At 42.2% G+C, this 20,617-nt stretch overlaps 1 protein-coding gene across 1 annotated transcript; it reads right to left on the bottom strand.

Annotated features, from left to right (window-relative positions):
• Positions 1-1,210: 1,210 nt before the first annotated feature.
• Positions 1,211-20,610, bottom strand: mrrf (mitochondrial ribosome recycling factor). Its single transcript, XM_034312605.2, has 7 exons — positions 20,462-20,610; positions 14,893-15,057; positions 14,420-14,572; positions 9,630-9,748; positions 4,642-4,733; positions 2,236-2,395; positions 1,211-1,781 (listed from the first exon to the last, which is right to left on the bottom strand). The coding sequence occupies exons 2-7, from the start codon at positions 15,053-15,055 to the stop codon at positions 1,704-1,706; spliced, it is 765 nt and encodes a 254-aa protein (XP_034168496.2). The 5' UTR covers positions 15,056-15,057; positions 20,462-20,610; the 3' UTR covers positions 1,211-1,703.
• Positions 20,611-20,617: the final 7 nt, after the last annotated feature.

The following is a 20,617-nucleotide window of genomic DNA, read 5'->3' on the forward strand; positions in this document are numbered from 1 at the left end:
GTCTTTAGTTATCATGTGTACCTTTTCTTACTATGTCATAATAATGTATATAGTATATGTAAGGAATAACACACTTCAGGTTGCGCTGTTATAGGAAAATAATCTCATTTTAAACCTTTAAGGTTACGTTTAATGTTGTGGAACGACCACGATACGGGTTAGTTCCTGTTCACACTTAGCATCTATAAACGCAGCTGGTCATGTTACAGAGAAACTGGAAGTGTGAACTCCTTTCCTGTGGCTGAAAACTTCCTGACTGTTACAAAACGCTGAAACTGGAGACTCCTTCCATAAATGTTTCAGAAATATATAAACGTCTCCTAACAAAACTTCACCATATGAACAATTCTACACATTTTTAAACCAGTTCATGTGGAGCGCCCACTGTGCAAGTCCCTGTGAGTGAGCTGTTACTATAGAAACACTAACATATTACAATCAGCGCATTAATATAAACCTGTGATTTGTGTCAGAGCCGAAACTACTTTCAGAGCTGCTGTTAGGGAAAATTAATCAACACCTTCTATGGTATAAACAGTAACCTAAAACTGAACTAAATTCAAACCACTTGTTCAATTTCGTACCACTTTCTCAGATCAAGCTGCCAAAAAGGAGCAGCCATTTTGTTTCCCCTGTGGTTTTATATTAAGACGTGCTTGAGACGAGCGGGTAATCGTGAGCGAGACTCCAACCAAGGAGCTCACTTTCCAGTCCGAAAGTTTACAGACTCAATTTATGCGTGTATATTTTCAGCGACACAGAAGGAAAAACATTTGGCCCCGGCTCCTGCCACCCCGATCGCCTCCATCATGGCGGCTGTAAACAGAGAGAGACACGCCGCAATCCGCGTGATAAATGTAAAGCGAAGTGAAGCTATCAGCTGAAAGCAATTTTCAGGCCGCTGCACGGAGCCAGCGACTCGGGATTTTCACCCCCTTCATCGATCATGAGCCTCCAGTCCAGGCCAAGATACACAATGCCCCCAAATTACTGACATATGGACCCGGCCTCGGTGAAAACCTGCCTGTGTACTGCCTCGTCTAAACGCCTGTTTGTTCAGTCACCCTGATGGGTTTTTTTGGGACGAAGCCTTTTGATGCAAACCCTTAAATTTTGATAGGTACACAATGCAAGTCCAAAATTGAATAGATCACGTTTGGTGTATGTGGGAGATAAATGTCATTTGTGATAAAGAAAAACACGGAACTGGTCCCAAAAAATGCTTCGTATTTTATTCTCACAAACAGAAAGCAGCGACTACAAACGGGAAACAAACGGCTTATTATGAGCTCCGTCCTGTAAAGACTGACGAGTTTATATTTGCTTCTGCACTTTCTTCCATAAACGCAGCCGTGTGGCATCGCTCTGATTAGCAGGGAGGAACCCCCGAATCACATTAAAACTTCATCTGTCCTCCTGGCTGTTTGTTTGAGGATGTGAGGATGTGAGGATGGGCGTGGCCGCCAACAGCCGCTGCCGTGCCATGGCGACGTTTATTTATGCGCGATAAAAACACACAAACAACAAACGCCCAAACGCTGCCTTCTACAGTCCGGTTTCATCACCACGCTGGTTACGGGGTATTTAGTTAGAAGAAAAAGGTCCGCTTATTTTTGGGATGTCCGGCTTCCGACTTGACTCACGACACCCAAAATAAATCACGTCGTAGAGTACTTTGGAAAGCTTCATTAAAAAAGTCCGTGTCAGCCGAGGAGCTCTTTGGTTTTAGAGGCGAGCTGTTTGTCGATGTCTGCTGCGAAACCGTCCGCCATTTGCTGGACCTGGGACACAAATCAGGAATCAGAAATAAACAAACACCCGGTATTTTAGCCTTTCTGGTTTAAAGCACATCCCACTTTAAATTGCGAGTGGTTTGCACCAAAAAGGATTTAATTAAAACTGTTCTGAAGTAATCACAGATTTGTTGATCCTAGTTTTATTTTTAAACCTGATTAAAACCTTGAGCTGGAGTTTATTCTGACAGCGTAATGGATTCTTCGGTTTAAACACGTATTAAACAGCATTACTATGAAAGTAAGTAAATATGAAACCACTTCAGATTAAGGATTAAGATTAAGATTAAGATTTAATCCATACCTGGAATTTAAATCTGAGTTTCAAGTAACAGAGCAAGTTAATCTGTCTGTTTATTTACACTCTATTTACACAACCGTCAGTGCTGCTGGTATACAGAAACGAATCCACAGCTTCTGAGCAATACAAAACTCCTCTCACCTGCTTTTCTATCAGGCGGATGGTGTCCTCGGACACGCCCTCTTTACTCTTCTTCACCTGCGCCAGGGCGTTGGAGCGAACCCTCCTCACCGACTCCTTGGCCTTGTTGCTGAACTGCTTCGCCAGCTTAACTAGGTTCTCCCTGTGCTCCCGGGTCACCCTGCCAATCACACACACACATACACACACACACACACACACACACGTGAATGTTCACGCACACACAACCTATATCAAGTAGGCTGTTTTATACAGAGTATGACTGCATCACAACTTTACTCCAAAATTTTTAGAAAATGGCCAAAAACAACATTCAAATACATTATAAGTAATAAATAAAACTGGAGGAAAATTTGACCAAAAAAAGTTATCCGGTCTCTCCCAATGAAACCTCCACTATGGCTATGTCCTGAAATCATGACACAACCATTTAAAATAGTTATTTTTTTAGGGGTCGCGTTAACCGAGAACTTTCCATCATTTACCCAATTTTAAAAACATTGTTGGAAACTTGTGAAGGTCATCTGTCATTCTGATGGATATAAAATAAGGCACTGGCTCTAGGCATGCACAGTATTTGTCTTTTTCCACAGAAATAGAACATTAAAACCCTTCCAGCAGAAAATCTGCTCATCTAGCACCAGTGGCAGGACTGCGCACTTCTGTGTTTATGAATGCAGAAGCGTAAGTAGTAGCATTTCAAAACTTTTGGTGAGATACACTATACGGCCAGAAGTATGTGCACCCTTGACCATCACACCCATATGTGGTTCCTCCCCAGAATGTTACTACAAAGCAGGAAGCACACAACTGTATAGAATGTCTTTGTATTACCCTGGAGGTTTACAGTTTCCCTTCACTGGAACTAAGAGGCTCAAACCTGTTCCAGCATGACAATGCCCCTGTGCACAAAGCGAGCTCCATGAAGACATGGTGTGTGAAGGTTGGAGTGGAAGAACTCGAGTGTCCTGCACAGAGCCCTGACCTCAACCCCACTGAACACCTTTGGGATGAACTGGAACACCGACTGAACCCCAGACCTCCTCGACATCCCAACATCAGCGCCTGATCTCACTAATGCTCTTGTAGCTGAATGAACACAAATCCCCACAGCCACGCTCCAACATCTAGTGGAAAGACTTCCCAGAAGAGTGGAGCTCATTATAACAGCAAAGGGGATTAAATCCTGAATGGGATGTTCAACAAGCACAAATGGGTGTGATGGTCAGGTGTCCACAAACTTTTGGCCTTACAGTGTATGATGAACAAAAGCAACAAATACAGGTCACAAAATGAGTGAAGGCGAGATGAGTAAGAAAGACAAGACACGAGGAGAGAGTGAGAAATAGAAGAGAAAGAGACAGAGATAAGAACAGAGAGATAAAAGGAGACAGATACTCGATATTTTAATATATATTCAAATCAGAAGTATGCGGATTTGAAAATGATAGAACGTAACGTGTGACTGAGATGTGATATGTGCAACAGAGGAACAGATTTCAGCTGAGGAAAGTTAGGAAAGTTTGCACGATTATATATAACACACACTCTGAACATGTGAAGGGTTTTCCCAGGTGTGTACACACAAAATATATATGATACCAAAATCGAAATTCCTGCCAAAAAAAAAAAAGTGCAAGAACCCGAGCAAAACTGTGTCTCTAATTTCTGGTAGGTGTAGAAGTTTTTCTGCTGCTCCTCCTTAATTAGCGCTTTGCTACGAGCCATTTTGCAAACAGTCCAAGAGCGGCGTGTGTTTACTGCAAACAATGTGTGTAATTAGTGATTGGGATCCAATCAAGCCACGCACTCTGTATTTTATACATGCAAATGTGTGTGAGAAGGCTGCGCTGATTGCGGACGCCTCGTCCGGCCCATTCGCAATCCGCCGCCAGACGAGCACCTGCCAGCGGAGCAGACGCAGCCGGCGCCGAGGACCAGACACCAAACACTACTATACATCACTGTGCGGCAGGACAACGCGAGAGAAGAGACGAGGAGACGGACTGAGACACTACACTGATTTATTTTCTGACCACAGAGAGAGAGAGAGAGAGAGAGAGAGGAAGAAGTGAGATTTAGCGACGGATACATTAAAGCCAGCGTTTAATCACTCGTGTAGGCATGAAATAAAAATCTAAAGAAAATATATACAGAAAAATAAACAAGAAAGAAAACATGCTACAAATAAATAAATTATAGATAAACAGACAGCAAACATGACGGAGACAGAAAGAGAGAGCGAGAGAGAGAGAGAGAGACAGAGAGAGACAGAGAGCAAGAGAGATATGCAGACAGACAGAGGCCATTGGAAGGTGAAAGTGGTTTGCTAAGTCTTGGCCCTCTGGCCCCACACACACACACACACACACACACACACACACACACACACACACACACACTTACTTGGGAACGGGGACTCTGATGATGGTGCCCTCCACCTCTGGGTTCAGCTTCATGCTGCTCTCCTGTAATGCACGGGTGGCTGCTGCTGTGGCCTGAGGACACACACACACACACACACACACACACACACACACAACAGGGTGGGTGTTAATGACCGCCAGCTGAAGCTGTTGTACCTGCTACTACCTCTCCCACACACACACACACACACACACACACACACACACACACACACACACACACACATATTCTCTCACACATACTTTCTCACACAGACTCACAAACACTTTCACACACGCACAGACTCACATATGCACAAACACAGACTCACACACACACACACACACAAGCCTTTGATCCGAGGTCAACTGTGCAGCATCTAGCTGTAGCGAAGCTCTGTGTGTGTGTGTGTGTGTGTGTGTGTGTGTGTTGCAGAAGCGCCGTAGGGCACTGTCAGCACACACACTCCTCTGGGAGACGGCTGAGGGGCTGCAGTACAGCGCGCTGACTTTTAATGACCCTGACCCAGGCTCGAGGTCCTGCTGGCCCACCCGATCTCTACAACGCACTCACAACGCACTCACAACGCACTCACAACGCACTCACAACGCACTCACAACTCACAACACCCTCACAACACACAACACACCAACAACTCACTCACAACACCCTCACAGCACACCCACAACTCACCCACAACTCACCCTCAACTCACAACACACTCACAACACACTCACAACTCGCAACACACTCACAACTCACTCAAAACGCACCCACAACTCACTCACAATTCACAACATCCTCACAACACACTCACAATTCACAACACATTCACAACACCCTCACAACTCACTCACAACACCCTCACAGCGCACCCACAACTCACCCACAACTCACCCACAACTCACAACACACTCACAACACACTCACAACACACTCACAACTCACTCACAACGCACCCACAACTCACTCACAATTCACAACATCCTCACAACACACTCACAATTCACAACACATTCACAACACCCTCACAACGCACTCACAACACCCTCACAACTCACAACGCACTCACAACACACTCACAACTCACAACACACACACAACACACCCACAACTCACAACACACTCACAACACACTCACAACGCACCCACAATTCACAACACACTCACAACGCAACCACAACTCACCCACAACTCATTCACAACTCACAACACACTCACAACACACCCACAACTCACTCACAACTCACAACACCCTCACAACGCACCCACAACTCATTCACAACTCACAACACACTCACAACACACTCACAACACACTCACAACACACTCACAACACACTCACAACACACTCAGCTCCACATCTTACTAATTTTTTTTTTTACTTTTTTGTTTGTACTAAAACACAGTTATCTTCTTGACACTTAATGTGCTCGCTCTCATTTCTACACACACTGCTATTTATTTTTGCATCATGCTATTGCTATATTTTGGGAAACCGCTCATAAAAGCATCTGGAATGTATGAGATGGTCTAAAGCGTTTGTTTTTGGGCTCATTTGCATATTGCAGGTGAATAATGGATTAAATAACGGATTAAAGCTGTATTAATTGAGCAAACCTTTTAATCGGAAATATAATCACAACAGTGATTCAAACACAACCTTCCGATCACACGTGGACTCAGGAAGTTATTTATACAATATAAAAGACACAGAATTGTGACGTTTGACATATTTGAAGTTTATACACAAAAACATCTGGTGATGTCTGGCAGAGGTTTGAAACGTGCAGCCGTGCAACGTGAACTCGAACTACGTGAGGTTTTTTACTGTATTTTGGCGCACGACTCTCTCAGAAAAGGTGGATTTTTTTGTGGTTTCTTTCCCAAACGGATCCAAAAGCTCTCGGTTTTTCCCCGAGCGCCTCTCACGCTGAATGATCGATACGGAGCGTGTGTGTGTTTGATTGCTCTCTGAATTTCATTTATCATTATTTCCCCGAGCAGTTCTGCCTCTAATGGCAAAGAACACTCCGGGTTTAGGTAATGCCTTATAAGCAAGATGAAAAAAAAAAAAAAAAAGAAGAAAAAAGAAAATGCGAGCAGAGTTCAAAGCAAAGTGGAGTAAAGTGGAGCTAAAGTAAACACACCCCTAATGACTGTGTGTAACGCAGCGAGAGGAGGCTTAAGCGTTTAACCGCTGCTCTTTGATGAACTCTCACACAACAGACACTCGGAGGGGGTTTTTTTCTGCAACTTCAGTGCGGCTGTAATGAATGACGGGAAAACAACGTCGTCTCTGGCGCAGGCTCGTGTAATGGATTAGCATCATTATAAAGCTGTTTGCCTTCCAGCCGGGCCAGTCACCTCGCTGTTAGTTTTGTGCAGATCTGGTACATAATCTCTGATACACAGATACCCGACACACCACGGAGTACGGATTAAAACACTCTATGTGTCGTGACGCAGTGGGAAAATAATCAACGACGGGGTGGTGAGATTCCAAGCAATTCCAAGGAAGTAGAGAACCCTGAACTAAACAACTACAGTGTAATTTAATGACACTCCAGACGTCTGGAGTCTGACGAGTCGAGTAAAGAATTCTTACGTGTATTAATGAAAATAAAGATTATTAAAAATCATCTCTTATTCTGAACCACTGCAGATTCTATTAACTTCAGTTATTACGCAACAGTGAGCATAAAAAGCAGCTTTACTGAAATCCTGCTCTGTCAGGGCGAGCCACAGCCTGAAACTAAACCCTGAAACATTCAGGAAGCTTTAATCCAAGAGGAAAAGTCATCCATCAGAGAGAGAGAGAGAGAGAGAGAGAGAGAGAGAGAGAGAGAGAGAGAGAGAGAGAGAGAGAGAAATGGACAGAAGGAGCCGGCAGAGAGAGACAGGGAGAGAGGGAGAGAGAGAGAGAGAGAGAGAGAGAGAGAGAGAGAGATAGACAGAGAGACAAATAGAGAGAAAGACAGAAACATTATACAGAAAATGAGCAGGCAAAGGAGAGAAAGGAGAGACAGGAAAACAAGACAGACAGACAGAGAGAGAGAGAGAGAGAGAGAGAGAGAGAGAGATGGACAAAAGGAGCAGATAGAGAGAGACAAGGAGGGGGGGGGAGAGAGATAGACAGAGAGACATGGGGGAGAGTGACAGAGAAAGAAACAGAGACAAATAGAGAGAGAAAGAGAAGGAGACGGAGAGAGAGAAAGAGAGAATGACAGAAAAATTTCACAGAAACTGAGCAGGCAAAGGAGAGAAAGGAAAGACAGAGAGAGAGAAATGGACAGAAGGAGCAGACAGAGAGAGACGAGGGGAGATAGATAGATAGATAGATATGGGGAGAGAGACAGACAGAGAAAAAGAGATAAATAGAAAGAGAAAGAGAAGGAAACAGAGAGAGAGAAATAGAGAGAAGTGTGTGTGTCAGAAAGCATGTCTGTGTGTATGTGTGTGTGTGTGTGTGTATGTGTGTGTGTGTGTGTGTCAGAAAGCGTGTGTGTGTGTGTGTGTGTGTGTGTGTGTGTGTGTGTGTGTGTCAGAAAGCAGGTCTGTGCTGCAGAGGGCAGTGTGAGGTCATTTCCTGATCGCTGACAGACTCCTGGCCTCTGCTTCAATCGCTCTGCGAGATCAAAGAACTTTCCCCCCCAACGATCCATCAGAGTCCCAGACAGCAGGACTGACTCGCTGCCTCGCGCCATCGCTCAGAACGCTGCCTCGCTCCATGCCTCAGAACGCTGCCTCGCGCCATCGCTCAGAACGCTGCCTCGCTCCGTGCCTCAGAACGCTGCCTCGCTCCATCGCTCAGAACGCTGCCTCGCGCCATGCCTCAGAACGCTGCCTCGCGCCATGCCTCAGAACGCTGCCTCGCTCCATCGCTCAGAACGCTGCCTCGCGCCATGCCTCAGAACGCTGCCTCACACCATGGCTCAGAACGTTGCCTCACTCCATGCCTCAGAACGCTGCCTCACTCCGTGCCTCAGAACGCTGCCTCACTCCGTGCCTCAGAACGCTGCCTCGCGCCATGCCTCAGAACGCTGCCTCGCGCCATGCCTCAGAACGCTGCCTCGCTCCTTCCCTCAGAACACTGACTCGCTCCATCATTCTCAATTTTCTTAACACTGACTCGCTCCATCGCTCAGAACGCTGCCTCGCGCCATGCCTCAGAACGCTGACTGGCTCCTTCCCTCAGAACGCTGCCTCGCTCCTTCCCTCAGAACGCTGCCTCGCTCCTTCCCTCAGAACGCTGCCTCGCTCCTTCCCTCAGAACGCTGCCTCGCTCCTTCCCTCAGGACGCTGCCTCGCTCCTTCCCTCAGGACGCTGCCTCGCTCCTTCCCTCTTATCTTTCTGAACACTGACTCACTCCATCCCTCTCCTCTTTCTGAGAACTGACCCGCTCTCTCTCTACGCTTTCAGAACGCTGACTCGCTCCATCATTCTCCACTTTCTTAACACTGACTCGCTCCAGCACTCAGAACACTGACTCGCTCCATCTCTCTCCTCTTTCTGAGAACTGACTCGCTCTCACTCTGTTTTCAGAACACTGACTCGGAAAGGAAGCTTCCAGATGATGTGCACTTCAAAAAAATCAGAAAAAAAACACAATATCTGGGAATGCAGCCATTTTAAAACACGTTACTCTTTTCTCTCTTTGCACTTTTTCTGAATCTTCTTTTTAATTGAATTCAGTGCTGTTCTGCTGCCAGGTTTTCTTTTGTGCTCATGTACACATGCAGAATATTTTTCTTGTTATTCCGCTCATTTTTTTATTTGTATTTTTTCTTCTCTTCTCTTCTCTTTTAAAGCCCTAAATGAGCCTCTAAGTGCAATTCTTACTTCCGTTACAGCAGCTATAACGGGAGAACACGGCTGTCCCTCTTTAAGGTTCTCTACACACCCTAACTACAGGCTCAGCAGAGAACCTCTGGGAGAAGCTAAGAGCAATGAAATACCCCGGAACCCTTTTAGATCCGCTGTGTACCTCGGGGTAGCTGGCCATGTTGATGATGATGAGCTGTGGAGATTTCATGGAGATCTGTCCGAGCTGGTTCAGAGGGAATTTACCGTCCTTGGTGCTGACTGTGATGTGGTCCAGCGCACCTGATCATATAAACAAAATGAAACACAAAATCACAGACAGTGAATCAACACTGGCAGATTTTTATTTAACATTAAAGCATTGTTATTAGCTAAATGACCAGTTTAGCCAAAATTTTAAAAAGCTTTACATTTATGGCATTTGGCAGACGCCCTTTTCCAGAGCGACTTGAAGTCTATCAAAAAATACATTCTGATACTGGCTAGGAATACCATCAGTCCAAAAACTCTGTTGTGGAGATAACAGACAAGCGCTCAGACTATATATTTTTTTTAAGTGCTAATTCAGGTACTTTAGGAAGAGGTAAGTCTTTAGACATCGTTTGAAGACTGCCAGTGACTCAGCTGTTCGGACATCTAGGGGAAGTTCATTCCACCACCTCGGTGCCGGAACAGAGAAGAGTCTCGATGCATCAAGTCTCGAATCTTCCTTTTTGCACTGAAGCTACAAGGCTAACGTAGTTAACAAGCTAACAGAAGCTTATAGCCTCCGATTTCGCAGGGTGGCAACTATCCGTCTGAATCACTAAAAAAAAAAAAAAAAAATGCAGCTTGCCATGTTACTGAGAAACCAAACTCCTCTGTCCTGAAGATGTTTGAAATCATAAAGTTACAGCTTTACCTCTGACTGTTACAAAGCACTGACACTGGAGACTCCTTCCATAAATGTTAAATAAACATCTCCTTACACATTAGAATGAGTGCATTAATATAAATATATAAACCTGCTGTACTGTCCGAGCTGCAGAACCCCTCCTGACCAATCAGAGTCCAGGATTCAACAGCACAGCGTACATATAAAAAGTAATCACAGCTCATAAACAGGACATCGCCCGAGCAGACAGACAGCAGTGGGAATTTTACTGTATGAATGTGTAAAGGAAGTATTTTTGGCTCAGGGATATTTTCTCTGCACTCTTTCTTCCTTCCTCTTTAATTTGAGCGTAAGATCAGGAAACAGAGAGCGAGGCCTGACTCGTGAATCTTTCTGAAAGTGAGCAGTTCCACCTCCTCGCTCTGCTCCTTCTCAAGGCGGAGAACCGAGAGCTTCACGCCAGCACGTCTCCTCCACTCATCTGCATTTCCTCACACGCCACTGCTCCTCGTCTCGCTGTCTCTCCTGTCTTACCTCGCTAACTGTCTTACGCGAGACACGCCGCAATCTACCATCATTCTTTCTGTACTCAGATTTTTTCTTTCCCTCTCGCTCGACCCGGGCGTGCGCCAAAAAACTGCATATTTTCTACCATTTCCTTGTATAACCCTGTGTCTCCATCTTCCAGGCAGTACCTGGAAAAAAAAATTACACCATTTGTGAAACTGCCATCAGAATCCGAGCCAGTCCTAATCACAGATGTGATTTTAAAGAGAACCAAACTTCCATTTTGTCATTAGGAACAGCGCGTGCCTCGACTATGAGCAACAGCGCTGGCTGCCGCACGTGGATAATGACTGGTCATGGCCTAGATGAGTGTGTCTCAGGTCCCTGTCTCGTGTGTGTGTATGTGTGTGTGTGTGTGTGTGTGTGCGCACGTGTGTTACCTGGTCCGTCTCACATCTGCTAACGTTTCCCCCGACTCAGACCGCCGTTTCCTCCATTACAAAACGATGAGGATCAACGGGGAGGCTATTAACCAATTGAGCTCTTCCTGGTCGTGCCACCACCTCGTGCCCTCTCCAGCGGAAACACCCAAAGGTCACGCAGCACTCAGATAAAGAACATATTCACCGATAAACGCTCTCAAATCCACAGGTTCCCTCCTCAGCTCTCTCCATTTAAATATTCTTACACACACAGCACCGGTGAGTTCTCATTTCTGATTGGTCAGAAGGTGTTTAATTTTCTGTACCAGCAATACTTTTATTAATGTGTGACTTATGGAATCACAGATATGGAGAAATGTTATGTAAGGAGTTTAATATTTGTGGAAGGAGTCTCCAGTGTCAGTGCTTTGTAACATTCAGAGATAAAGCTGTAACCTTCCAACATCTTCAGGGTGCTTTGTTAGTTCCTGCTGTATTTCACTTATGTTATATTTTGTAATTATTATTTAAAAAAAAAAAAAAAAAAAATCATGGTAGCCATGATATCTCAAAAAAGTGTATTGTGACAATTTATCATGATATCAATATTTTATCATCATATCACCCTGCCCTAATTCAAATTTAATTCTGTTTTATTTAAAAAAAAAAAAAAAAGCCTTATTATTCACATGGCATTTCCAGCCTTAATCATTTTACAGCTGTTGTTACTGCTTACTCCGACGCTCAGAGTGTGATAATTAGCTAATGAGTTAAATCAGAGAGGTTTTTGAACCCTGATTCACCCAGAGCTACTGTTTTAACTCACACAGACACGGCTGACCTTTGTATGGGCATATATTCATTGCAGGAACCTTTTCAGGCACCCAGGAATGATTTCTGGCAGTCCAGGAACCGTTCTGGCAATCCAGAACCTCATTTCAAAACCCAGAAAAACGTGTTAAACCTTTCGCAGGATCCCAGGAACCCACTGAGAAATCCTTTTAGGAACACACAAAGCTTTGTAGGAACTCAGGAATTCAGGAAACTTCTTTGAGAGTCAAAGAACCCAAGCAGGAACCATTTGGCAACCCAGAAATTCTTTTTAGGAAACCATGAGCCCATTCAGGAACCTTTTCTGGAACCCTGTGCTGCATTGTGGGACATTACGGGTTAGCACGTAATGCTATATTGAAGCTGATCTGTGCTCAACTCGAAACACTCGGAATGATATAACAATTCAGAAGAGATGTTTGACATCTAAAGGTGCATTTCTGCTGGAACAGAAGAATGTGTGATGGAGATGAAAAGCATGGCATTGTGAGGCTTCCAGAACCGCGGTGTGACCAGACGCTGGGTCATCGCATTAATCCGGCGCCTCGTCACGTCCTTCCCACAGTTAAGGTGACTCTCCGCCCCTCCTCCACAACAAAAACACACTCAGTAATGAGCCCCAGATGACCATCAGTCCCTCTTAAAGAAATGATGTCATGCATGCCCAGTTTCTCCTCCAGCTCAGACGCCGGACAGATCCAAATCCTCCTGCCTGCTTTCCCAAAGATGGCAGGAGAGAGAGAGAGAGAGACAGAGAGAGAGAGCAAGAGAGAGGGGTAGACAAGAAGGTCAAAAGGTCACAGAACATCCACCTTGGCGATATAATGCCTGGGCTGGTCTGAGGTGGTCAGATTTGACCCTAAATGACCACAAACACGGTGAACGTTCCCACCTCGGGGAACAATAGTCCACAACAGAATGGATCTGTGAATGGATGCTTGTGGAGAAATCCCTCTGGGAGCACGAGGTGAAACAATGCTGCTTTACCCTGATATAACCTCCACAACAAATATAAAGACGCCTCTGATCACCCTGTAGAAACCCTGAGAGCCTCCCTGAGATGCTAGGATTCTCTCTCTCTCTCTCTCTCTCTCTCTCACACACACACACACACACACACACACACACACACGGCTGACCTATGCATAGTTTTTATTCACTTCAGGAACCTTTTTCTTCAATTCAGAAACTCCTTTATGAACCCAGGAAATCATTCAGGAACATTTTAGGAGCCTGGAAATCTTTTTTATAAAACCCAGGAACTTTGTTCACAAATGAGAAATCTCTTGAAACCCATACAGGAACCCAGGAACTTATTCAGAAATGTTTTCAGAAACGCAGTAAGCATTTTAGAAACTCCTGGCCCCTTTGACAATTCAAGAATTAAAGAAACTTCAACTCAGAAACGCTTTTAGGAACCCGAGAGCCTGTTCAGAAACCTTTTCACAAACACTGAACAATTTTTTTTTTTTAGGAACCCAGGAACATTTACGAACCCAAAAGCCTCTTTAAGAATCCAGAAAAGCTTTTCAGGAACCCAGGAACCTTTTGGCAAACCTATAAACACCCAGGAACAGTTTCAGGAACCATGGAATTGGGTTCTTGGGAACCCAATCAGGAACCCAGAAACTTTTTGGCAACCCAGGAACCTTTGAGGGAAGCTTTTTAGGAACCCATTCTGGAGCCTTTTCAGAAGCCTAGGAACAGTTTGGAGACCCGAGTTCCTTTTCAAGTATCACAGCAATCTTTTCAAGAACACAGGAATCCATTCAGGAGCTTTTTCCAAACCCCAGAAAGCAATTGTAGGAACCCAAAAACCTGATGGCAACCAAGGAACCTTTTTTAAGAACCCAGAAAGCCATTCGGGAACATTTTTAGAAACACAGGTTTAGGAACCCAGGAACTCTTTCTGAAACCTTGTCAGGAGCCCAGGAAACTTTTTTTGCTTTTAGGAAACCAAAAACTTTTTCCGGAACAGGAAATCCTGGAAACTTTTTAGGTACCTGGGATTTTTTTTTAAATGAGATGTTTACTGGTTGTAGTAATAATTCCTAGTTGGGATGATCACAAAATAGAAAAAAATAGAAGAACAGACTCTTGTCTTCTGGTAGTTTCAGACCAGCGTCAGTAAATCAGAGTATAAATAAAATAAAATTCACTGGTGGAGAAATGAATAGTAAGTGCTTATACAGTCAACAGTAGATCATTTCTTGCATCATCATGGTTCCTACCTTGCAGTACAGGAACTACAGGAACTCAGGAATGATACAGCTCTTCTTTAGTAGAAAGGAGTGTGTGAGAGGGAATAATAATGCTGACCTGGAGAGGTTCTGATGCCCAGGTTGCGGCTGAAGTCGTCCTTCAGCGTGGCCAGCACGGCAGCCATGTCTTCCTTCACCTCGTCCAGGCTGATGATGTCCTCCACCAGGGCGGCGTTGATGCTCACTTTAGCCGTCTGGCTCTTCACTTTTGCTTCAGAGAGGGGGAGAGGAGAGACGAGATGAGAGGAGAGGAGAGACGAGAGGGTTTAAAGCTATTCTACAGATTTCTGATGGAGAAATGAAAGGAGTCGCCTGCATGCTGGTAGATCATCAGCGCCATTACATATGAAAGCAAGACGAGAGGAATTCCCCGTCCTCTCATGTGGCCACTCCACTGAACCTAAGCAAGCACTACAACTGGAGAGCTGAGATTTTCTCCCAGAACAAAGGTTCGACCCCGAGCTCACCCTCATAGACGGCTCTTTGAAATGCTCTGCACGGCGAGACGAGTGCTGTGGGTGCTACACTTACCTTTACTTTTCTTCGTAGCGTAATGGCGGGCGTAACAAGGTGGAGAGACGACAACATGGGGGCAGAGATGTTGAGTGAGAGAAGGCACTCGTGCACTGCTTACAACGGGGCTTCTGATGTAGCAGAGCAACGGACGCAGGAGGCCTAGACGACTAGACGCCATGTCTGTACATAAAAACACACGCAAGAGGAAAGGGAACAAATTTAGCATTTATCCAAGATGCCATATTCATTATTTATAACCTTTCATAGGCTCACATCTGAAGATCTGATTATTATGTGTCATTTTAGCAGATCTATCTCTAAACTTTACATTAGCTTTGTTCATGTATTTTATTCAAGACTGAATAAACAATCAAATCTTTTCAGTGTACTACTGTAACAATTCCTTTTCACCACAAGGGGGCAAAAAATCATATAATAATCTAAAGATTCGAACTTACATCAAGATTTAAGCAAATATATGACTTTTTATATTTTGATTTTATATTTGTCATATAAAATATTCATAATTTCTCCAAGTGCTGTAACAGGACCATAATAATAGAAACATGGTGTTGGTTGTATTACAAGAACCCCCTTCTTTTTTCAAGCTTAAAAAAAAAAAAGAAGGGTAAATTAATTTAATTGGCTGGAAAATTGTAATAGGAAACAGATTTAAGATTAAAAAAATATGTGACTTTATGCTTTTCTGAGGTATCGTGATATCTTTTTCCTTTATTTTTTTCGAATTAATTCAATTACAAATTTTATTGAAAGCAGCTTATTTGATATTAAAATTTTGTACATATAAATTTTTAAATTGTGCTACACGCATCATATATCATAGAAATGCCTTTGTGATAATCGCGATATGATGTTTTTGTCATATCGCCCACCCCTAGGTCTGAGGATCACTGTTACCATGGAAACAGCTATAAACCAAAAGGCTACAAATTACTGCTGGTCAGCTTTTAACAGTGAGACATCATCTTGGTTCTCAGTTCGGGATTTATGGGTCTCTTCTTATCGAAAGTAGCGAAGAGCCCGGCTCTCTCGCCAGCTAGGGGGCGTGGCCAAGATGGCTGCCAAGTGAGCGGTCTCCTCTCCTGATGGTTTCTGACATGACTCACTATGGATAATGGAGTTCCCAGGGTTTCTTTTTAAGATCTTTCCGTAAGTTATAAACAGGACAGCTGTTACTGATAGAAGGAGCATTGCAGACTGACTCACATCTGTCCACATCCTTAACGTTAACGTCAACAATACACAACTCCTAACAAGACACACACACACACACACACACACACACACAAAGCATTTCAGCTAATTTTCATCTGATCACAAGTTTTATTGGAGTAAAGTATTACTCAGAGACTACTGTTTAACAAAAAATTAAGTTTAAACACAAAAATAACGCAACAGGAAAAAAAATCTACTAGAATTTGACCGAAGTTCAGATCTGATTCTTTAGTCTTGATTCTTTAGTCTATCCTTGACCAGGATAGGTATTGGGTGGAGAGCCAAAAAAAAAAAAAAGAAAGAAAGAAAGAAAAATAAATAAATAAATAAATAATTTTTTTAAAAAAAGGAATAAATGAGAGGAAAAAAGAATGACTTTGATCTGATTTTGTAACAATCGGAAAAGACTGGAACTGGATTTCAGAAAAGATTTTTCTTTTGAAATTGTAAATGTTTACATATAAAGAGATTTGATTGTATTTTTTTTTTTGTTAGAATTTATTTTTATTATATTTATACTTTATAATATTTACACTGTAAAAGATTTTGGGGTGAAAGCAGTGGCTTAGTTTTTAAAAATCATTTAAAAGTGGGTAGTTTTTAAAGAATAAAACAGAGGAGTCTTGGCTAATGAAGCTAACACATAAAGCCATGGTTACACATGACACGTGTCTGTGTGTGTGTGTGTGTGTGTGTGCGCGCGCACACAACAACACCAACGACGTACAGCACCTTTAACACGTCTTTACTTTAGTTCATTTATATTCCATTTATTTTACTTTATATATATGAATAATTTTTTTATTTATTGTTTGTTTATTGATATTTATAGAGAACTGTGAATTGAAATAAATTTGCCTCGCCTAAGTCCAGCCCCGTATTCACACCGCACACTCTGCTGTCACTTCATCTTCATCAAGAAAACTAACGTCGTGTCAGAAAAAAAGGATTGTAGCGGAGGATGGACACGGCAGATGTTAGTCCAGCTGTGTTTACGACTCAACCTGATAAAAATGAAGATGGTGAATAAACAGTATAAACAGTGTGTTCAATTTTTTCTGAGTAACACCACTGTAAAAAACACACACTTTTCCATGAAACTACACAACGACCTCTGAGTAGATTATCAATAACATTTAACTGATTTCTGTGACGTTCACTCTTCATTTACGTGTGAGTGAAAAACCATTTCATAAAAATTCCATATTTAGTGTATATTTTAATATCTAAATATCTAAATATAAAAATGAAACTCAGAGTAAATCCTGCATGAGGGACGAGCGATACGACGGAATAATCTCGATATCGCAATAAACTATCGTGGGTAATGTGATGTATTTTTATAAATGTTTTACATTTTTTTAAATAACAGTTACAAATTCTGGAAGCCGATTTGACCAAGTTTTCTACATCTATCTTTAAATTTGTTATAATTTTCCCCAGACTTTCCTACACGTTAAAGAAAATCATTAATTAAGGTGCAGTATGACACACTATTATTTTGCCAGCAGTTTGTTAGGAAGCGTATATCTCGTGATATATCATATCGTGTATCGTAGAAATGTCCTGAAATATGGTGACGTGATATTTTTGTCATATCGCTCACCACCATCTTGCGTACATATTACAATTTTGTGACTTTTAATTAGTATTATGTGGAAATATTAAGCTAATAAAGATTTCCATGGGGCCTCCATGGCTCTGTACGTTTAAACGATTTTGTATGCGAACTCAAAAAGCCCATTCTTCTACAGAAGCATGAGGAGTGCTGCTGTTCCAGATGTTTATAAAGCGCCTGCAGTGTGCGCCGACCTCCGCCTTTGCGTTTAGGTGTGAGGTATCGCTGTAGCCAAAACAAGGCCTTGCTTATTGTCTCTGAAGTGACGGGCGCCGAGGCGGCTCAGGCTCCGTGTCTTTTCACAGTTGCTCGTCAGTGATAAAGCTTCACGACACACAGGCTTTAAATCCTCCGCTCTGATTCCTGCCCTCGCGCCACAACCATGATTATTATCAGACCCCGGCGTCGGCGCGTGGCAGCTTCAATAAAAGCCCACAGCTGGTGCAGTTTAAAGGCAAAGCTGACAAGAGAGACTCTGACAACTGCAGTCGTCTGGCGCGAGAGGAGGAGAGGACGCAGGCTGAGAGGGTGATGGCAGGTTTTAACAGAGCTAGCCGAGCGGAAAAGTGCAGCACAGGTGCGATGTGGACCTTGACGCACCTCTGACCGGTGCTGAGGGCAGCTGCTGCTCCCATTATGGAACATTTCAGCTCATGAAAGAAGCGTTTGTAGCTCAAATCCTTATCGGAAAAGAGGAAACAATGATGTCCATCAGCAGCAGACGCGACTGTAACAGTAATAAATGTCACGGAGAATGGGAGAGATATTACAGGATATGATACCTTAGAGGAAAATAACTAACCACGGCGTGATGTGGTGTGATGAAGCGGAGATACTGTTACTGATTATCCTCAAGTGTTTTATTCCTCGAACAACTTTTAGTTTATTAAAGAACATCACGTCATTGTATGGCTGTTTTATCCGTTTATAGTTACATTTAATGTTGTGGAACATCCATGAAACAAGTTAGTTCCTGTTCTAGCAGCTACAAACAGCTCTAAACAGCTTTAAACAGTTATAAACCTTCTCTCTCTTAAAGTTAATAAGACTCAAGAATCAATTCCTGTCTCTGTCCTGAAGATGATTTAAAGAAAGAAATCTTAAAGTTACAGCTTTACCTCTGATGGTTACAAAGCGCTGTTGTTTCACCGTATCAATCATTACACATGTTTTTTAATCTGTTCACAAATCCCTGTTACTATAGCGACAGTCAAAATGTCCGCCGTGCTCCTGCACCATCACATCATCATCATAATCATCATCATCAAAACAGAGAAGAGTGCTTACACACTCTTTGTTAAAATGTTTAAATGATTGTATAAAAATACATTAATAACACAGAACTGCTCCAACAGAACAGAAGGGAGTGAAGGAATCAGTGATTAGTTTCCATGGCGACGTTAGTGTGAACAGCGGAGTGAAGAAGCGGTGATGAGGCTCGTGTTTAAACGCCGTGAGATGATGAGACAGACACTGATGTGGATGATGATGATGAGAAACAAAGTGAGAACTCATTTCCTGTTATAAACTTAGAAGTCTTTCTTTCGCATTGGACAGTTACAGTGTTTTTCCTCCAGCAGATGAGGTTAGAAACGTAGACGTAGGCGCTGTGTCTTTCAGTGGAATCAGAATTAAATCTTTTAACGTGATTTTCTCCCTTTTCACTTTCAGGAGACTGTAAAAAGCTGGAACTTTAGTTCAGTTCAGGATAATGTGTACTGCCTTCTAGAAATGAACAGGCCTCTTTCTGTTATTGTGCTTCACTTTGTATTAATCATTCATGCTCTGTACACTCTTTTAAACAAAAAATGAAAAAAAATCTTTTTAATCTGGCATTTAATTGAAGGTGCTTCCTCTGTTTTGGTATTTATTCTTATTTTTTTATTTAAATATTTCAAAAAAAATCTTTGAATTATTTTTTTTACTTATTTTATGTATTCTATATTTGGGTAATTTAATTTAAATTTAATAACTAATCTTTTAGTTTATCTTTGTGCATTCTAGTACATTAATTTGTATCATTTAATTTTTCCTACTTGATTCTACATCATTTTGACTGAAATTTTATTTGTCACTTAGAAACATATTATTATTATTATTATTATTATTAAAATTTGTCCATGTGAAAGGTTTTTGTGGGCCGCTGTGTCTTTCTTCTATCTTCAAAACCCAAAAAACAAAATGAAATGTCTTCTTGTTGTTTTTTTTTTTTCTTCAAAACTTTTGCACTAAACTCTAGCATGATTCTAAGGAACTGGAGATCAGTTAATAAGGTCAAAACGACAATAAACACATCTGAAAGACACAAATCTACACAATATCAGGTGTTATATTACAGTTTTGTCACTTTAAATACAAATTTAATTTGCTTTTGAGTAGTTTCATATTTCTATATAACAAAACAAACATTACCAAACATGTCACTTAGCATGCAAAACGTCAGTGTAATATTTAGCACAGAGGAATAAAGTAAATTAAATCATCTCTGTGAATAATAATTTAATAATAATAATAATAATAATAATAATAATAATAATAATAATAATGATACACTGAAAGCAAGGCAAGCTTCTCTCTCTGATGGCACTGCAGCTGAAGGAGACATGTGGGACACTCTGTTATGAAAGCTCTCAGCTCGCTAAAACTCTATTTTTTAAACAAATAATGAACAATTTTTAAAATAACAAAACCTTAACTATGTTATTGTGTAATATTAACATGAATACATACCTCACACGCAGGTTAAACTCATACACTGCACCGATTTTCAATGTACTTTACTTCAAACACGGGTCAATCCGATGCAGCAAAGTGTGTGATACGTCATCAAAAATGGCGGCCCAGTCCCACAAACTGCTAAAATCTGCTGAAAACGTCATTCGGTCG

The sequence above is a fragment of the Pangasianodon hypophthalmus genome, chromosome 17, assembly GCF_027358585.1.
Source record: "Pangasianodon hypophthalmus isolate fPanHyp1 chromosome 17, fPanHyp1.pri, whole genome shotgun sequence".
Classification (NCBI taxonomy): Eukaryota; Metazoa; Chordata; class Actinopteri; order Siluriformes; family Pangasiidae; genus Pangasianodon; species Pangasianodon hypophthalmus.